The following is a 17,125-nucleotide window of genomic DNA, read 5'->3' as shown; positions in this document are numbered from 1 at the left end:
TGTAATTCTTATTGTATTGAATGTATTTTTGTGTTACCCTATTGTACTGATTATTTGATTCTTTCAATAAAAAAAAAAAATAAAAAAAATTGTTAGACTAGTGATTGAAAGGCACCAGCCCGGAACGAGAAGCTGTTAAGGATAATTAAATCTGGTAAGTTTTACCAAGGTCTTTCTTTTCCCACTTTTTGAAGGGAATCAGTTTTGTAATATTATAAGGAGAGATCTGACAACCACAACTAGAGCAGTTGGTATATTTGATTTTCGGGGGGGGGGGTCTGCTCCTTTTTGTTTGATTTTTGGGTAAAAGGGGAGGCTCATTCTGGGGGTCACCCATCAAATGAAGGTCTTATTCTTTCCAGATTCATAAGCGAGTTCAGACATGTCTCCAGCCAACCACTGGCCAAGTCGCAACTCAGTAAAACTGCTCTCTGGGCTGTACGAAAAACACATTCCATGTCATTTCAAGTAAATGTTAATTTGACTCCTAACACCGCTGATTCTAGTTTGCAAGGACCTGCCAGAATGCCTTCGCATTGTCACAAAGAGCACCCCTAAGGGACGGGACATGCAGATTTTGTCACTGCCCATTTCAAGCACCTACCCAGAGACAAAAACTAAAGGTAACCCCTTAGTATAGCACAGGGGTAGGGAACTCCGGTCCTCGAGAGCCGTATTCCAGTCGGGTTTTCAGGATTTCCCCCAATTAATATGCATTGAAAGCAGTGTGTGCAAATAGATCTCATGCATATTCATTGAGGAAATCCTGAAAACCCGACTGGAATACGGCTCTCGAGGAACGGAGTTCCCTACCCCTGGCATAGCAGATCCTTAACACTCTGTAGGAAAGGCTTAAGGACTGTTAATTATCCGTCATGTAGAGCTGGACTAAATTTGTACATAAATAAACTAAACTAAACCTTAGGTTTGTATACCGCGCCATCTCCACAAGCGTAGAGCTCGGCACGGTTTACAGGGTTAGGTTGAAAAGGAGCTACAATGAAGGGTTATAGGAAAGGAGCTAGGAAGATAAAGAACCAAAGAGCGGGAGGTGTTAGATGTTTGAAAAGAGCCAAGTTTTCAGGTGTTTGCGGAAGGATTGGAGGGAACTTGAAACTCTGAGCGGGGATGTGAGGTTGTTCCAGAGTTCTGTGGTTCTAAAGGGGAGGGATGTTCCTAGTTTTCCTACGCGGGATATACCTTTTGCAGAAGGGAATGATAGTTTCAGTTTTCGGTGTTAATAGAAGAAATGTCGGACCCTTCTCAACAAATAGAGATTGAAAAAGCATTTTTTTAAACTAAATTGTTGACCTGAGTTTGTAAAGAAGGTGAAGAGTCAAGCACAAAGCCTAGTATTTTCGAGGAAAATTCAATCGTCAAATGGTCTCCAGACAGCAGGGGGTACTGAAAGAGGGAGAAAATCCGGTTTAAGACCCAGCCACAATAATTTAGTCTTTGCAGCATTAAGCTTCATCTGTAACTAGTCTTAACCTCAGACTTATTCAGGTCTTTCCTGGTTCTTGACATCTACAATACACACACCTGAAAAGCCCAAAAACCTATAACACAAGGCTGCATTAAGAAATACAGACCGCAAAGAACAAAAGGAAAAAAAAAAAAGAAGAGAAAAACAGTTCTCCAAGTCGCAGAAAGAGAAGAAAGTAAAACCCACAAGGGAATTCTGAATTCTCTGGAGCAGGATCCCCCTCACAAGGGTGTCTCTTTGCGGCCTCTTGGGTCTCCCGACAGAGGTGGTGAAAGCAAAGCCTGTAACTGGCTTCAAGAAAACTTGCCACAATCGCACAGGATCTCTGGGGGAGAGGAAGGGATATAGTAGACGGGACGAATGGGCCGACTGGACAGACCATATGGTCTTTGTCTTCATTTTCTCCGTTTCCCTTGTTTGCACTTCTTTCATTTGTAAAATGTTTATTTCACAGCCAAAGGAAATAAAGTAATACCTTTTTTTTTATTGGACTAACAATGATTGGCTTATTACTGTTATTCCCTTTATGGTTTTCTTTCATTTCTATATATTACTTTGAAAAGTAGACTAACACGACCACACATAGCCAGAGGAGAAAAATCTGCACCAGGGCCTCCTATTAACCTCACAGTTTAAGGGGGGGGGGCAGGGAGGGAGATCGTTTCTCAAATTCCACAAAATAAATGAAAAAGATGGATTTTTAATGCAGAAAGGAACTTTGGAAAAAGTTGCTCCTTACTTCTTAAGACATGCAAGACTAAATCAACAACCAGAGAATCCCCAGATTATACAATGCTGGAAAATAAATGTTAATCTCCGCTATTTTGCAAGAAAAAGCCACCCGATCCTCTCTCCTTGTTCCCAATTTCTCTGCCCAAGGAGTGCAGTTACTAGCTTAGGCCCGTGAATGCACAGAAATAAAGATTCTTCATTTTGTTCATACATATTACGCAAGTTATTCCAATAGAAAAGGCATCGCCTTATATTTCATCTCTTAATCTTTTTTTCTGTGCATTTCACCGAGGAGGAAGCGAATTCCCAGAAACTCTAGAATAGAGACCAATACCCCTTTTCTCTTTGCACTTCACCCCCACCACAATTCCAGTGAAATACCCATTCAAAAAGAGAGTTAACTTGATTCACTAAGTGGGGAAAAAAATAATACAGATTCCTTTCTTAACTGGATAGGTAAAAAAAAAACACCAAAAAACCAAGCAAGAACCAATAGAGAGAGCTGAAGAGCATGTTTTAACCAGCTCACTGTTTTAGGAAACATAAATATACACGCTGCTCTAAATTCCCAAAAAATTATAATCAGCAGGTTCAGAACCATTATTTTTTTTAAAAAAAGTATTGTGCTTTTTAAGTATCTTTCATCGATTAGGACAGAAATTCACTTCACCAAGCTTTATGCAGTCCATGCCCCTAAGAAGTTCTCTGCAAAATGGCCCTGAAGCAGTTAGCGGGGTCACCCAGCTATCGCACGCTAAAGGAACACACTTATACTGCATTTTACTCTTGATATTTTGTGTTTTAGGGGATTAAAACCATGTTTAGACATGTATCTCGCTACAATCCACTATGTAAAAAAAATACTGTTTTTAGAAAATATAAATTGTAGGCAGAAAAGGAGCAAAAATAACATGAAAACTGGCTGGAAGAGCCCTCTGAGGGCTGCTGACTGGAAAGGGATGGGAGGCGGCTGTCTTAAGGGTCCATGGAAGAGAACACAGCCAGTGACCAGGATTCTGTGCGTCTAGTGGTGGCGGGATGCTTGCTTGGTAGCCAGAGCCGTGGGGCTCCAGACCTGCCCTGCCCAATAATCCTTCAGTATAAAGGGGTACTGAAGAAGCCCAGGATACAAACGCTCGCTGAATTATACTCTTTACAAACAAATGGCATAAGTGTTTACAGTGGGGAGGTGCCACGTCAGTCCACTTGAGTATACAGAAGTGAAGGGGGTTTTTTTTTCCTTAAAGCTAACACTTTTATTGAATTAACTGAAGAGTCCCCCCCCCACCCCTTCCTCAGAATAAGCTGTATGAAAGGAAACTAGCACAATCAAAAAAACAAGGACACACTAGAAATAAAGCCCAGATCTTAGCTTAGTCCCCACACATTATGAGCCAAAAATTACACTACCCAACACCTTCTGATCTCCAAAGAAGTAAGAACTATACCATGCCTCCCCCTCCCCCCATGGTTTTCTTTCAGGTCTCTGTGACATGCTTTGCATAATTCACTGTACGTTCCCTTACACTTCCCTTCCTGACCTGAGGAAGGGATAACTACCTCCAGAAAGCTGAAGGCCTGTATTAAATGAATTCAGCAAAAAACGTTATCACCTTATATTAAAAAACTTTCTTTCCATACACTGATGGGAGCCGCACTGGGCGATTCTTTGCTGATCCCAAAAGCAGTAAACAAACTCCAAATTAAATGGAAATGCAGATGCTGCCACTTCAGGGAAGGGGGGGGGGATGAAATCTTATGGAGCAGAACCACTTGGGGCTGGGCCGCATCAAGTATGTAAAAATTGGCCCCTGTCTGCAATGGTTTTATATGGAACAACCAGAGTGGAATTGTCCAAAAGAGAATGATGTGCACTAACAAAGTGTCCTTCAATCCGTCTGGTGAAATGACGATCTTTATTGTTCAAACGTCAAATTGACTCGACATGGCCATGTTTCGGCCAACAGGCCTGCCTCAGGAGTCTTAAAAGTCACTAATGATGATATACGAGGTATACTGACACTCGAATGAATCTGACCACAAATCAATCAAAGAAAGAGTGTCATCTGAATTTGCAAAGACATACTAACAAGTCTGAGATTGATTTGTGGTCAGATTCATTCGAGTGTCAGTATACCTCGTATATCATCATTAGTGACTTTTAAGACTCCTGAGGCAGGCCTGTTGGCCGAAACATGGCCATGTCGAGTCAATTTGACGTTTGAACAATAAAGATCGTCATTTCACCAGACGGACTGAAGGACACTTTTTTAGTGCACATCATTCTCTTTTGGACAATTCCACTCTGGTTGTTGCATATTTGTGTCTGTAGTATTGTTTTTTTCCCCTGTTTTTTTCATGGTTTTATATGGACCACATCTTTCCTCAAGAAGATTACAAGCTCAAGAGTCTCAGCTGCGTCCTTAGAACATTAGATTACTGCTTTGGTTTTTAAAAAAAAAAAAAGTGCGATACAACTTAAAAGTAATAAGATCTGCATTGTCTTCAGATAGTTTTTGTATTATTGTTCAGGCCTTGCTTAGACTAATGTAATTCTCTTTATTAAGGAGTATTTGGAGAGTTAGAGCTACAGCCTCGGCACCCTGAGGTTGTGGGTTCAAATCCCACACTGCTCCCTGTGACCCTGTGACTTAATTTCCCTCCCCCCATTGCACCTGGTACATTAGATAAGAGTGTGAGCCCACCAGGACAGACAGGAAGAAATGCTTGAGTACCTGAATACATTCATGTAAGCCATATTATAGAAAATTATAGTGTGACATCTGATAACCAGAGCTGGTATTATGACATCATAATGCCTCATTCCATCAATGCCCAAGAGCCAACTTAACCAGTGATGTCACAATGGCTCGACTGTCCTTTACTTGGCCCACTTTTATTTTGATTTCTAGAGTGGTGCAGTGGTTAAAGCTAACAGATTTCAGCCGTTGCGAATATAGATACAAGGTTCATTTTTTGTGGAAATGGGTTTGACAGGATGACTCCATTGTTGCAGACTCTTCACTAGCTTCCGGCGGTAAACAAAAAAGTATTATTTAAACGGCATGTTTAATTCATAAGGCCAAATGTCATTACAGTTCATTTGGATTAATTCATATGTTGAATATTTCTAGCGGTAAGATTGTGATTTGCGAGCGTGAATGAAACAGGTTAAATTTCCCTTCAGGGGTGTCCAACCTTTTGGCTCCCTGGGCCGCATCGGCCGAAAAAAATGGTTCTGGGGCCGCGCAAACGCTGCAGCAAGACAGAGGAGGGAGCCGGCAAGACGGTAAACACCCGGGGGCAGCAGAGGAAAACACTGCATCGCCCTCGACCGGGGCCGCACAAAATACTTCACGGGGCCACATGCAGCCCTCGGGCCGCAGGTTGGACACCCCTGGTGGTAAACGTTCAGTGTTGTCGCCTCTTTGAGTTATCTTTTGTCTATTTAGGGCCTAAGATTTGGAACGATCTGCCTTTTAATTTGAGGCAAACTAGTTCTCATTTTCAGTTTAGCAAGGAACTGAAAACATATCTTTTTAATGGGATTTAGTAAATAACTGTGACATTTATATGACTAACTTTTCCAAACCATGGGATATTTGTCTGTTATCCTCAAAGAATCCTGGTCGATACTGTAGGCTATAAGAAAGAGAATATAGTCCCCACCCCATATCACCACAAAACTGAGATAGAAGTGGGAAAGGAACAGGTTAGAAGAAAGACTCCAGGCCAGCTCCGAGAGGCACAGCAGAGTGAAACCTTGGCCTAAGGGTAAAATCAAGCTGGAAACTAAATTAACCTAATCATCTTATGGACTCCTTACAGGCCTAAGTGGCCGGCCTGTTGGAGGCCCAGGCCTGGCATTGAGAGGGATTCCGTACGTTCGAGGGTCACAGGTCCTTGGGTATTAGAAACAATAAAACATTGATTCACAAAGAAGTCTTGTCCGTGGGTGCCCAGAGTGTTGAGAGGGTTCGTTTGTTCCCCTCCACCTCGGTTTTAAAAAGTTACAAAACAAGTTTCTTCTAACTAAAATAAAGACGAGATGTATTCTTATGCCACGTCGTCCTCTCCCCCAAAACAAATTTCTACAGAAAATTTACAGCCTCACCTATGACCGGCTTAGGAATATTTATATTTCACATAACCAAGCGGAAGAAACATCAAAGTCTCTACTAACCAAATGAAAGGGAAGGAGGGGGGAAGATTTAGGGCAGAAGGCTTTTTCTGTGGACTGGGGCTAGAAAAGATTACGACATGGCCAGGAGAGCAGTAAGTGGTTCATACCCAGCTCTCCAAGCATAGGACGCCGCCGGGCTCAGTCAGACTACTTAGCTGGCGCACAGCCGAGTCTTGAAAACACGGTCTATTCATTTGTGATGTCGTTTTTAATTATTAATTCTTTTAACTGAGCTTTAATTGATATGGGTTTTTTTTTACATTTTTTGCCCCAGTGTTAATTGAATATATCATTACCGCACCTCTCCTTCAGCTCCTGAAGAGGAGAAAGGGACAAGATTCTCGCTTTCTGTTTGATAAGAGACAGACAGAGGCAAGAAGAGGGTGCCAGACACCGCACTCCAAAGAGAAAAGAAACCCGCTGAATTCAAATCCAGTGAACACCTGCAGCCTTTGCTCCCATCCCCGGTGGAGAGATGAGTTCAAGTCTTCAGAAAGCTCACGTGCAAAAAAAAAAAACTATAGAGGGCTCCTGAACAGCCTCAAAATACTTACAGAATTCAGGAAATCCTGGGCTCGGTGGGAAAGGGGAGGATGAGGCCTGGAAGCCTTAGCAGAGCAGGAGGCAGAAGCCATGTACGCAAGTGTACGCATTAGGGCAGTTTTCTAATCTGGCCTGCCGAGTTTGCCTGCGTTTTCCCAGTTGGCGGCCAGGTTGAAGATCTCGACGGAGCCGTCCAGGCGGGCCTCAGTCAAGCGCTCCGAGCGACCACAGTAATGTAGACAGCGGGCCTCCCCCAGAGAGCACGAAGCGGAAGAAGCCCTGCAGGCTCACAATCTATCTAATGTACCTGGGGCAATGGGGGGATTAAGTGACTTGCCCAGGGTCACAAAGAGCAGCGGGGGTTTGAACCCACAACCTCAGGGTGCTGAGGCTGTAGCTTTAACCACTGCGCCACTCTAGAAATCAAAATGTAGTACAAGTGAGCCAAATAAAGGTCAATGAAGCCATTGTGACATCACCGATGAAGTTGGCTCTTATTGGTGGAATGAGGCATTATGATGTCATAATATCAGCTCTGGTTATCAAGGGCTGAAACTTGTCACGCTATTTAGTTATTCAATTTTCTATACTGGGGAACTCAGAATGGTTTACATTCATTTATTCAGGTACTGGAGCATTTTGCCTTATCTGTCTTGGTGGGCTCACAATCTATCTAATTTACCTGGGGCAATGGAGGGCTTAAGTGACTTGCCCAGGGTCACGAGGACCAGTGTGGGCGTGAATCCATAACCCCAGGGTGTTGAGGCCCAAGCCTCCTCGGGCCCAAGCCTGGTCACAGCTTTCACACACAGCGTTAGCGTCCTCAAATTTAAAGTGACAAAGAGGAAGATGAGAGGCCCACAGTTCGCTGAAAAGGAAGCTAAATTCCTCTCAGGCTGCTCCTGTACAGGTAGGTGCGTGACTGACCGTGCCCACTTAACTCCAGTACGGCTTCCTTGGCACGGCATCGGCACCGCTAATTCTTCACCAGTGAGTCACTGTATGCTCAGCTCCCAGAAGGCGTGGGGGGTGGGGGAAGAGAATACGGTAAGTTCAGATAGATTCATTAGATCAGCATCACCTTTCAGCCCTGCTCCGCAGCATTTCACGGGGAGGGGGGGGTGGGGGGGGACCTCACCTGGCAGGCGGCAAGGCTTCTTAACAGCACACACAAAGCGCTCTGGACAAGAGAGCAGTAACTCACACGTTCATGCTGGGAATTGTGCATGTATGCACTACTGATCACTTTGAATTGGAATTTCCGTGCGCACCTTGTATGGCGCGAGCAATAAGATGTTCAGCTTTTAGCAAGGGGGCGGGAAAAAAACCTTATTAACTCAAAACAAGCCCTGCACGGACAAACGATACACACCCCCAACACTACAAGGCCTGAAAACATACAACCAACAGCATTCACACTCCCCAAAAGAAAACGGGAGTGTGAATACTGTTGGTTGTATTGTCAGGTCAAAAGTGCGTCGGGACAAAGGCGCGCGCAGACAACTGAGTGCAGTGTGGAGGCGCGCGCCGAAGAAAATGACTGTTTTAAAGGGCTCCGACCCCCCCACTTTACTTTATACAGATTGCGCCGCGTTGTGGGGGCGTTGTGGGGTTGTAACCCCCCCATTTTACTGAAAACTTCACTTTTTCCCTAAAAAACAGGGAAACAGTTAAGTTTCCAGTATAGTGAGGGGGGTTATAACCCCCCAAACCCCCCACAACGCTGCTGCGATCTGTATTAAGTAAAGTGGGGGGGGGTTTCCCCAACAAAACCCCCCGTCAGAGCCCCTAAAAACGCTCAGTTGTCGGCGCGCGCCTTTGTCTTCGGCGGTTTTGTTTATGAACCGTATGTTTCAGGCCTTGTAGTGCGGTTGGGTGTGTGTATCGTTTGTCCGTGTGGGGCTTGTTTTGAGTTAATAAGGGATATATTCGGGCCCTAATCCTTGAGTACTATTTTCGGGGGGGGGGGGGGAGAAAACCCCATTTTGAAACATTTTCAGGGTCTCTGGATTTTAAGATATTTTGTTTTACTTATCAATAAGGAAAAATGGGGTAAATCAAAGGCCCAGTCTTTCTGGCCAATTGGTTAATTAGATTATCCCAGAATAGTAGACGATTCAGATAAATTTCAAGTACTTCTATAAAAGAGAAGAAAAAAAAAATGCAAAGAGGAAGTTTTTTTCCCCACAGTGAAAGTTTAAAAATCTTCCAGCTCATAGAAAATCTGTAATTTATAAAAGTGAATCAAAAGGCCGCTTAGATTTTTTCGACCATCTTTCAGGGTATTTTTTTTTTTGGGGGGGGGGAGTAATAAGTTAAGTTTTGAATGTCCCTTGCATTCCCAGGTCTTTCCTGCAGATTACTTAGCATCTCCAGCAGACTAAACATGTTTTTTTTCCATCGTCGGAAGCTTGGGGGGAAAATATTTTGGTTTCGCTTGTTAGGAATAAATGAGAGACAGCCCGCGGTTTCAAAGGGCAAAAGCCCCCTCCCACTCCATCAGTGGAAACTTTTCATTGAAAGAAGTCGCCTCACCTAAGGTTTCTCTCTTTTGCGGCCGAAACTATGTTAGACTTGGGCTGCTCAATTTGTTGATTTTAAAACATCACCGAATTCCCAAACTAATAAATTCAGGACAGGATGAAAAATGCGGGGGGGGGGGGAGGGAAGGAGGGGCTTCAAAACTCTTGCAACGCTTAAATTTTGAAGTGGGGGGGACTTTAAAGCTTTTGCAACGCTTAAATGTTGAAACGGGGGGCTTTAAAGCTTTTGCAACACAAATGTTAAAGCTGGGGGGGCTTTAAAGCTTTTGCAACACTTAAATGTTGAAGCTGGGGGGGCCTTAAAACTTTTGCAACACAAATGTTGAAGCTGGGGGGGGCTTTAAAACTTTTGCAACACAAATGTTGAAGCTGGGGGGGCTTTAAAACTTTTGCAACGCTTAAATGTTGAAACGGGGGGCTTTAAAGCTTTTGCAACACAAATGTTGAAGCTGGGGGGGCTTTAAAACTTTTGCAACACAAATGTTGAAGCTGGGGGGGGCTTTAAAACTTTTGCAACGCTTAAATGTTGAAGTGGGGGGAACTTTAAAGCTTTTACAACACAAATGTTGAAGCTGGGGGGGGCTTTAAAACTTTTGCAACACAAATGATAAAGCTGGGGGGGCCTTTAAAACTTTTGCAACACAAATGTTGAAGCTGGGGGGGCTTTAAAACTTTTTCAACACTTAAATGTTGAAGCGGGGGGGGGGGCTTTAAAGCTTTTGCAACACAAATGTTGAAGCTGGGGGGGCCTTAAAACTTTTGCAACACAAATGTTGAAGCTGGGGGGGCCTTAAAACTTTTGCAACACAAATGTTGAAGCTGGGGGGGCTTTAAAACTTTTGCAACGGTTAAATGTTGAAGTTTAACAGCGAATAAACTGGGGGGGGGGGAGCAAGTTTTCCGCCTGCAAAGCCTCTTGCAAGAGGTCTCTTTCTGCCCCTGACCCACGGAGCTCACCTGGGGTTGCTGGAGTTCCAGTACACGGCATGGCGCAGGCTGCAGACCCTCCGGATCCCCTCCAAGACCAGGCTCAGCCACACCAGCTCCCACTGCATGACTCGCCCCGGCCTCGCGCTACGCCTCACTGCGCTCGTGCGGGCCGAGGGAGGCGGAGGGGAGGCCGGCCACGCCCCCCGGAGCCCAGCTGGCAGCCAATCGGAAGGCGGGAGCAGCACTCCCCCCAAATTCGCCATCCCCTGCAAAGGAGAAGCCACAGCCCGACCTGGAAACGGTTAAAATCCAGCCCCTCAAGACATAAGAAACATCTCACTGTAGCCATCAGAGTTGCCAAGTCACCCCCCCCAGGGCAAAAATGAAGGAGGGGGGCAACTCCTAGGTCCTGATTTGCCACTACACATCAACTCATTCAAAAATTACTTTTTCCATGCACAAAACACAGACAGATTTTCACCCAATTCACAACCAGATATCACAAATTGGAAATGTGAATCTGCCAAATTATAAGTTATAAATTATAAGTTTAAAAATGAATAAAGATTAAAAAAAAGAAAAAATCTGCCAAATTAAACTGGGAACTGGAGTATTGGAGAAATTTAAAAAACAATTTAAAAACCCCAGAGCTGTGTTTTAATTTTGTGCTGACAAAACAAAACTGCAGATCTGTACAAGACGCAGGCAAAATGTATTGTGACAAAATAATTATATGCAAACCCTTTTACCAATCAAGGGACCCGACACGGTCCGTGTTTCGGACAAACCTTCGTCAGGGGTCCATGGTAAAAAAAGGGGATAACAAGAAAAGTCACAAAAAATTGTAGAGTAGCAGCAAAGTATCAGCGACGTCAAAAATCGCCACTGCAATGAGCCGTCGCAAAAAATTTTCCTTTGAAATACATTTCTGTTATTCAACAGTGCGCCTCTTCTTTTAATAAGGGCTAGATGGAATTTCTGATTTTTGAAATGATAACAATTATGCAAAATGATTTGTTATGTTTCCATATCCTGTCATTGAAATTTCACAATTAAAAAAAAGAATAATAATTTTGTGCTGAGCACAATCAGTGGCCCAACCCCCACAATTAACATTGCCCTGGCCTTACCAGCTGATGACCACCTTCTGCCCCTCAGGTCCAGGGGCCAGAACTCGCCCAAGCTGCTGCAGCCCCCACCCCGTGCCTGCTCGGCTTTCACCAATGTCCAAATAGCCACGGAAGAACTGGTCTATTACCACGAAACGTTGGTTGAATACACTGTTTTGTGGTTTGTCTCACCCCCATTTTTTTTTTTTTTTTTGCTTACTCAACTGGTGAAAGTATTTTATGCCAATGATGTCCAGTTGGGTAGAGCTAGCTGCACAATGGTTCACCTGTGACCTGAGGCTTTTTCTGTCATCTCTGTAGGCGTCTGGTGGGAGAACATATTTTGCAGTTTGTTTAAGTGGAGAGGAATTGCATTGGGCAACATATTCCCATTAATAAAGTCAGACTAAAACACTTTTTCACTCTTTGTTGTCTGGACATTTTGCTTTTCCGTCATCTTGGTCCCAGTTTCTCTTTTCTGCTTTCATGTTAGTCTTCTGCTAATTCTCTTTCTAGCGTCTGCTGTCCATTTTCATTTATTCTCTCTTCTCTCTTGTTTCATTCCCTCACTACATCTAATATATTCATTCTTCCTTTTCAGTTACTTCCCTTTTTTTATCTTTTCCATTCTTTTTCACTCAGAGGGTGGTGGATACTTGGAATGCGCTGTGATAGGACAGAGTACACTGTGGGGTTTTAAAGAAGGATTGGATAAATTCCTGAAGGATAGGGGGATTGAGGGATACAGATAGAGGTGGAGATAGGTTATAGAAAGAGTAATGGGGATTAAAGGGTTTAGACAAGGATCACCTTACAGGTCATGGACCTGGTGGGCCGCCGCGGGTGGGGACTGCTGGGCGCGATGGACCTCTGGTCTGACACAGCAGAGGCAACTTCTTATGTTCTTATCCATCCAAATTTCACCCTTTCTCCTTTTTAATTTTCAGCTACCTATCAATTTTCCATCTACTAGCTCTCCCATCTTTAACAGCTTCCTATTTTCTTCCATCTAATCCCCATGACCACATTTCTACCTCTGTACTAGTGCTGCCTGATTCACAATTCGAATCGGTTCACCGATTCACTTCGGGTGAATTGATTCGAATTGGTTCAAAACAAAAAAAAAACCCCAGCTTCCCGATTTGCCTGACCCTCCCCCCTCGCCCCCTAAAGCAGGCGCGGCAGATGCCGCACCTGCTTTAGAAGGCGAGGGGGGAGGGTCAGTCAGGAAGTGCTGCTGTCGGCTTCCCCCCTCCCGGCGTCCGGCTTACGGCTCCCACCCCCTCGGCCTTCCGCTCCCCCCGGCCTCCCCGCATTGTTTACCTTCCAGCCAGAACAGCCTGCAAGCAAGATTGCGGTGTTAGCAATCTTAGTACTGCTTCAGAGCTGGTTCTTTCGTTGCGGTCCCACCCTCTTCTTTGAAGAATGCTGGTGTAGAAGGACTGAGGTTGAAACAGACACTACAGAATGACAGTCTCTGGTATCCAGAGCAGATATTGTGATGTCATAATGCCTCATTCCACCAGTGCCTAAGAGCCAATCACAATAGTGATGTCACAATAGCTTCATTATCCTTGGCTCCAATAAGAATCAGAGTATGAATGGCCACAACCACTGACCCTCAAGCTTTGCTTTGAAGAATGCTGGTGTAGAAGGACCGAGGTTGAAACAGACACTACAGAATGACAGTCTCTGGTATCCAGAGCAGATATTGTGATGTCATAATGCCTCATTTCACCAGTGCCTAAGAGCCAATCACATCAGTGATGTCACAATGGCTTCATTATCCTTGGCTCACATAAGAATCAGAGTATGAATGGCCACAACCACTGACTTGCAAGCTTTGCTTTGAAGAATGCTGGTGTAGAAGGACCGAGGTTGAAACAGACACTACAGAATGACAGTCTCTGGTCTCCAGAGCAGATATTGTGATGTCATAATGCCTCATTCCACCAGTGCCTAAGAGCCAATCACATCAGTGATTTCACAATGGCTTCATTATCCTTGGCTCCCATAAGAATCAGAGTATGAATGGCCACAACCACTGACCCGCAAGCTTTGCTCTGAAGAATGCTGGTGTAGAAGGACCGAGGTTGAAACAGACACTACAGAATGACAGTCTCTGGTATCCAGAGCAGATATTGTGATGTCATAATGCCTCATTCCACCAGTGCCTAAGAGCCAATCACAATAGTGATGTCACAATAGCTTCATTATCCTTGGCTCCAATAAGAATCAGAGTATGAATGGCCACAACCACTGACCCTCAAGCTTTGCTTTGAAGAATGCTGGTGTAGAAGGACCGAGGTTGAAACAGACACTACAGAATGACAGTCTCTGGTATCCAGAGCAGATATTGTGATGTCATAATGCCTCATTCCACCAGTGCCTAAGAGCCAATCACATCAGTGATGTCACAATGGCTTCATTATCCTTGGCTCACATAAGAATCAGAGTATGAATGGCCACAACCACTGACCCGCAAGCTTTGCTTTGAAGAATGCTGGTGTAGAAGGACCGAGGTTGAAATAGACACTAGAAAATGACATGGGATTATTTCCCGCGGTTATCCGCGGGGACGGGAACGGTGATGAATTTTGTCACCGTGTCATTCTCTATAGAGACGTTTAAATGCCTATGTGGTGTAAATGCACACGTGTCAAATCTCAGTTAAAGTGTGTTACAATTTTTAACACACGTTAAATATTTAACATGTTAATCACGCCATTAACATGTTAAATATGCAGCCCTAGCAAATAAGTAAGATAAATTGATAATTGGGGCATAAAAGGCATTAATATGCAATGAAAGCATTCAAACTTTTATCAGAGCACTTAAACATATTTCAGGGAATTTGTGTATTTTTACATAATTTCTAGAAATTTCCTAGGTAAATAACATATTATACAAAATTTAAAGCTAGTCGTTGCTTTTCCACATAAAATTGTACCATTTTGTCACTAGTGCTTTTTAAAAATTACGACAACTCCAATACTGGCACCCCCCCTATTCCCTATAAACTTCGATTACAGCTGGAGAGGGGGGAGGGGGGGATTTCCCAGGGTAATTTCAGCCCAGGCAGGAATAAATACAGACGACATGTCCCTATTTTAAGGTGTCACGTGTTAATTTAGGGAGTGAGGTAAGGCAAGGCCCCTGTATAACAATCATCTCTACTTACTACAGGGATAAAGAGGAGGTTATAAAGGGAACACAGCCCCCCCTTTCTCTTAGGAAAAAGGAATGTTTTCTTTCCATCTGTCCAACAACATGAAAAGTGCCAGACAGGATTAGCACCGGGTCTAACAGCGAGGCCTAGTTTCCAGCCAGCCATAATCAGCATTTTCTTTCTGCAGCTGCTGGCTAACACGGGTGTTTTAATATCACGCACTGTAGATGTTTATCTTACTTCAGGCTCTATGATGCATAGCTGGGCTTTGAAACAGAAGGAACCCCCAGCTGCTATAAAGAGTAAAAAGGGTGGGTCTTGATATACCACCTTATCTGTGTGGTTACAATCGCAGCGGCTCTACTAAGGATTCATAACTAGATCCCCTAAATATGCCTAACCCCGAGTTTGTGTGTCACCTAGGCAGTTGCCTAGTGCATGCCATGAGTGGTACGTACCCAGTACATAAATTAAATGTATTTGTGGTTGGGACTAGGCCTGGAGTTGGTGCACATCAGAAGGCCGAGTGGACGATGCAGAAAGGCTTGCAATAGAGCCACTCACAGATGTTGATCGTATGTAGGGTTGCCAGATTTTCCAATTGGAAAATCCAGACCCCATAGACCCGCCCTGTAATGCCTTAATTCCCCCCCTTCCCCCCTGCTCTTGTTAGGCAGAGAGGAAGTCCGTGCATGTGCAGGTGATAGGCTCAGGAGTAATCTAAGGAAATACTTTTTTACAGAAAAGGTGGTAGATGCGTGGAACAGTCTCCCGGTAGAGGTGGTGGAGACAGAGACTGCGTGCGAATTCAAGAAGGTGTGGGATCTCTTAGAGCGAGGAAGAGATTATGGTTACTGTGGATGGGCCAACTAGATGGGCCATTTGGCCTTTATCTGCCATCATGTTTCTATAACCATAAAGCTCTATGACATCACAGTGCAGGTGTAAAGAGCCTTAGCCAATAGGAAGAGGAGATGCAAATGTTAAGAACTTAGCCAATACGTAGAGGAGGAGATAGTGGCTGCTCTGGATGGGTCATTTGGCCTTTATCTGCCATCATGTTTCTATAACCATAAACCTCTATGACATCACAATGCAGGTGTAAAGAGTCTTAGCCAATAGGAAGAGGAGATGCAAATGTTAAGAACCTAGCCAATAGGGAGAGGAGGAGATAGTGGCTGCTCTGGATGGGTCATTTGGCCTTTATCTGCTCTTTGACCTCACAATGCAGGTGTAAAGAGCCTTAGCCTATAGGAAGAGGTGATGCAAATGTTAAGAGCCTTAGCCAATAGGGAGAGGAAGGGATAATAGTTACTGCGGATGGGCAGATTAGATGGGCCATTTGTCCTCTCTTCCTTCCCCCTGGTACCCAGCATTTTTCTTCTTCCCTACCTCTTAACTCCCCCCCAGAGTATCCAGCATTTCTCTCCTCCTCCTCCTCCTCCCTACCCCCACCCTCCAGCATCTTTCACCCTCCTCCCCATGAGGTTTTTCCTTCCTTATATCCATCGCCCAGGTCAGCGATACTTTAATCTACATAACACCAGAAGCGTTCCGGTCAGCCAGCACAGAACCTGAAGCTCGTGAGCATGCCAGCTCCCGCCCCTTCCAAAACAGGACGTTTCAGAGGATGGAAGCCAGAAACATTACTTAAGGTTGAGAAGAACTTAAAGCAGATCACAGAAAACCAGAAAAAAAAAATGCAATAGATCAAATGAACAAACTAAAGAATAACAAATCACCAGGACCAAATGGCAGACACCCCAGAATAATAAAAGAACTCAAGAGTTAAATTCCAGACTAGCAATCTGTAACTTCTCTTTCAAATCAATTGCAGTATTTCAGGAATAGGACTGCATGGGTGATCCATTAAACTAGAGACCGATAAGCTTGACATTCATGCCAAGCAAAATAGTCTGAAGAACAAAATAATTTACCATTTGGATAGACAGAGGAGAAAGTCTTGCCTTACCAATTTGTTAGATTTTTTTTTTTAAACATAAATAGATTGTAACCTACCCTCTCTAACTGCATTCCATATGTATTTTTCATACAGTTCTTCACTGTCAGTTTAATTTCCATCCTATAAATTCACATAGAATTTTTCTTTTTTCAACCATCTTTATTTTCTCTTCTTTATTAATCTCCAGGTACTTTAGTTAGATTGTGAGCCTTCGGGACAGTAAGGGAATTTTTAAGTACCTTCTTACTTCTCATTTATAATCTTAATGTATATTTTCTTCAAACCGCTTAGAACCTAACGGATGTAGCGGTATATAAGAAATAAATTACATTACATTACATATATATATTTTTTTTAATAGACATACGGACAACGGTGAGTCAATGGATAGAGCTCCTCTGGATTTTCAGAAAACATCTGCAAAGAAGCTCATAGGAGACTTGTCAGAAAATAAAAGTTATGCTACA

The 17,125-nt window shown here is 43.7% G+C and overlaps 1 protein-coding gene across 2 annotated transcripts in view; it reads right to left on the bottom strand.

Moving 5' to 3' along the window:
• EFNA4 (ephrin A4) overlaps nt 1-10,597 on the bottom strand; it is a 45,265-nt gene extending 34,668 nt beyond the window's left edge. The window contains exon 1 of one of the 2 annotated variants that reach the window (XM_033924621.1): nt 10,445-10,597. In XM_033924621.1, the coding sequence (XP_033780512.1) occupies nt 10,445-10,542 (98 nt within the window). In that variant the 5' untranslated portion in view covers nt 10,543-10,597. The remainder of the gene's footprint in view (nt 1-10,444) is intronic. The other variant, XM_033924620.1, reaches the window with a different exon arrangement.
• Between the last annotated feature and the right edge of the window lie 6,528 nt (nt 10,598-17,125).

This window comes from Geotrypetes seraphini, chromosome 16, assembly GCF_902459505.1.
Source record: "Geotrypetes seraphini chromosome 16, aGeoSer1.1, whole genome shotgun sequence".
Classification (NCBI taxonomy): Eukaryota; Metazoa; Chordata; class Amphibia; order Gymnophiona; family Dermophiidae; genus Geotrypetes; species Geotrypetes seraphini.
The sequence above is the reverse complement of the archived record's forward strand: the minus strand, read 5'-3'. Positions and strand labels throughout refer to the sequence as shown.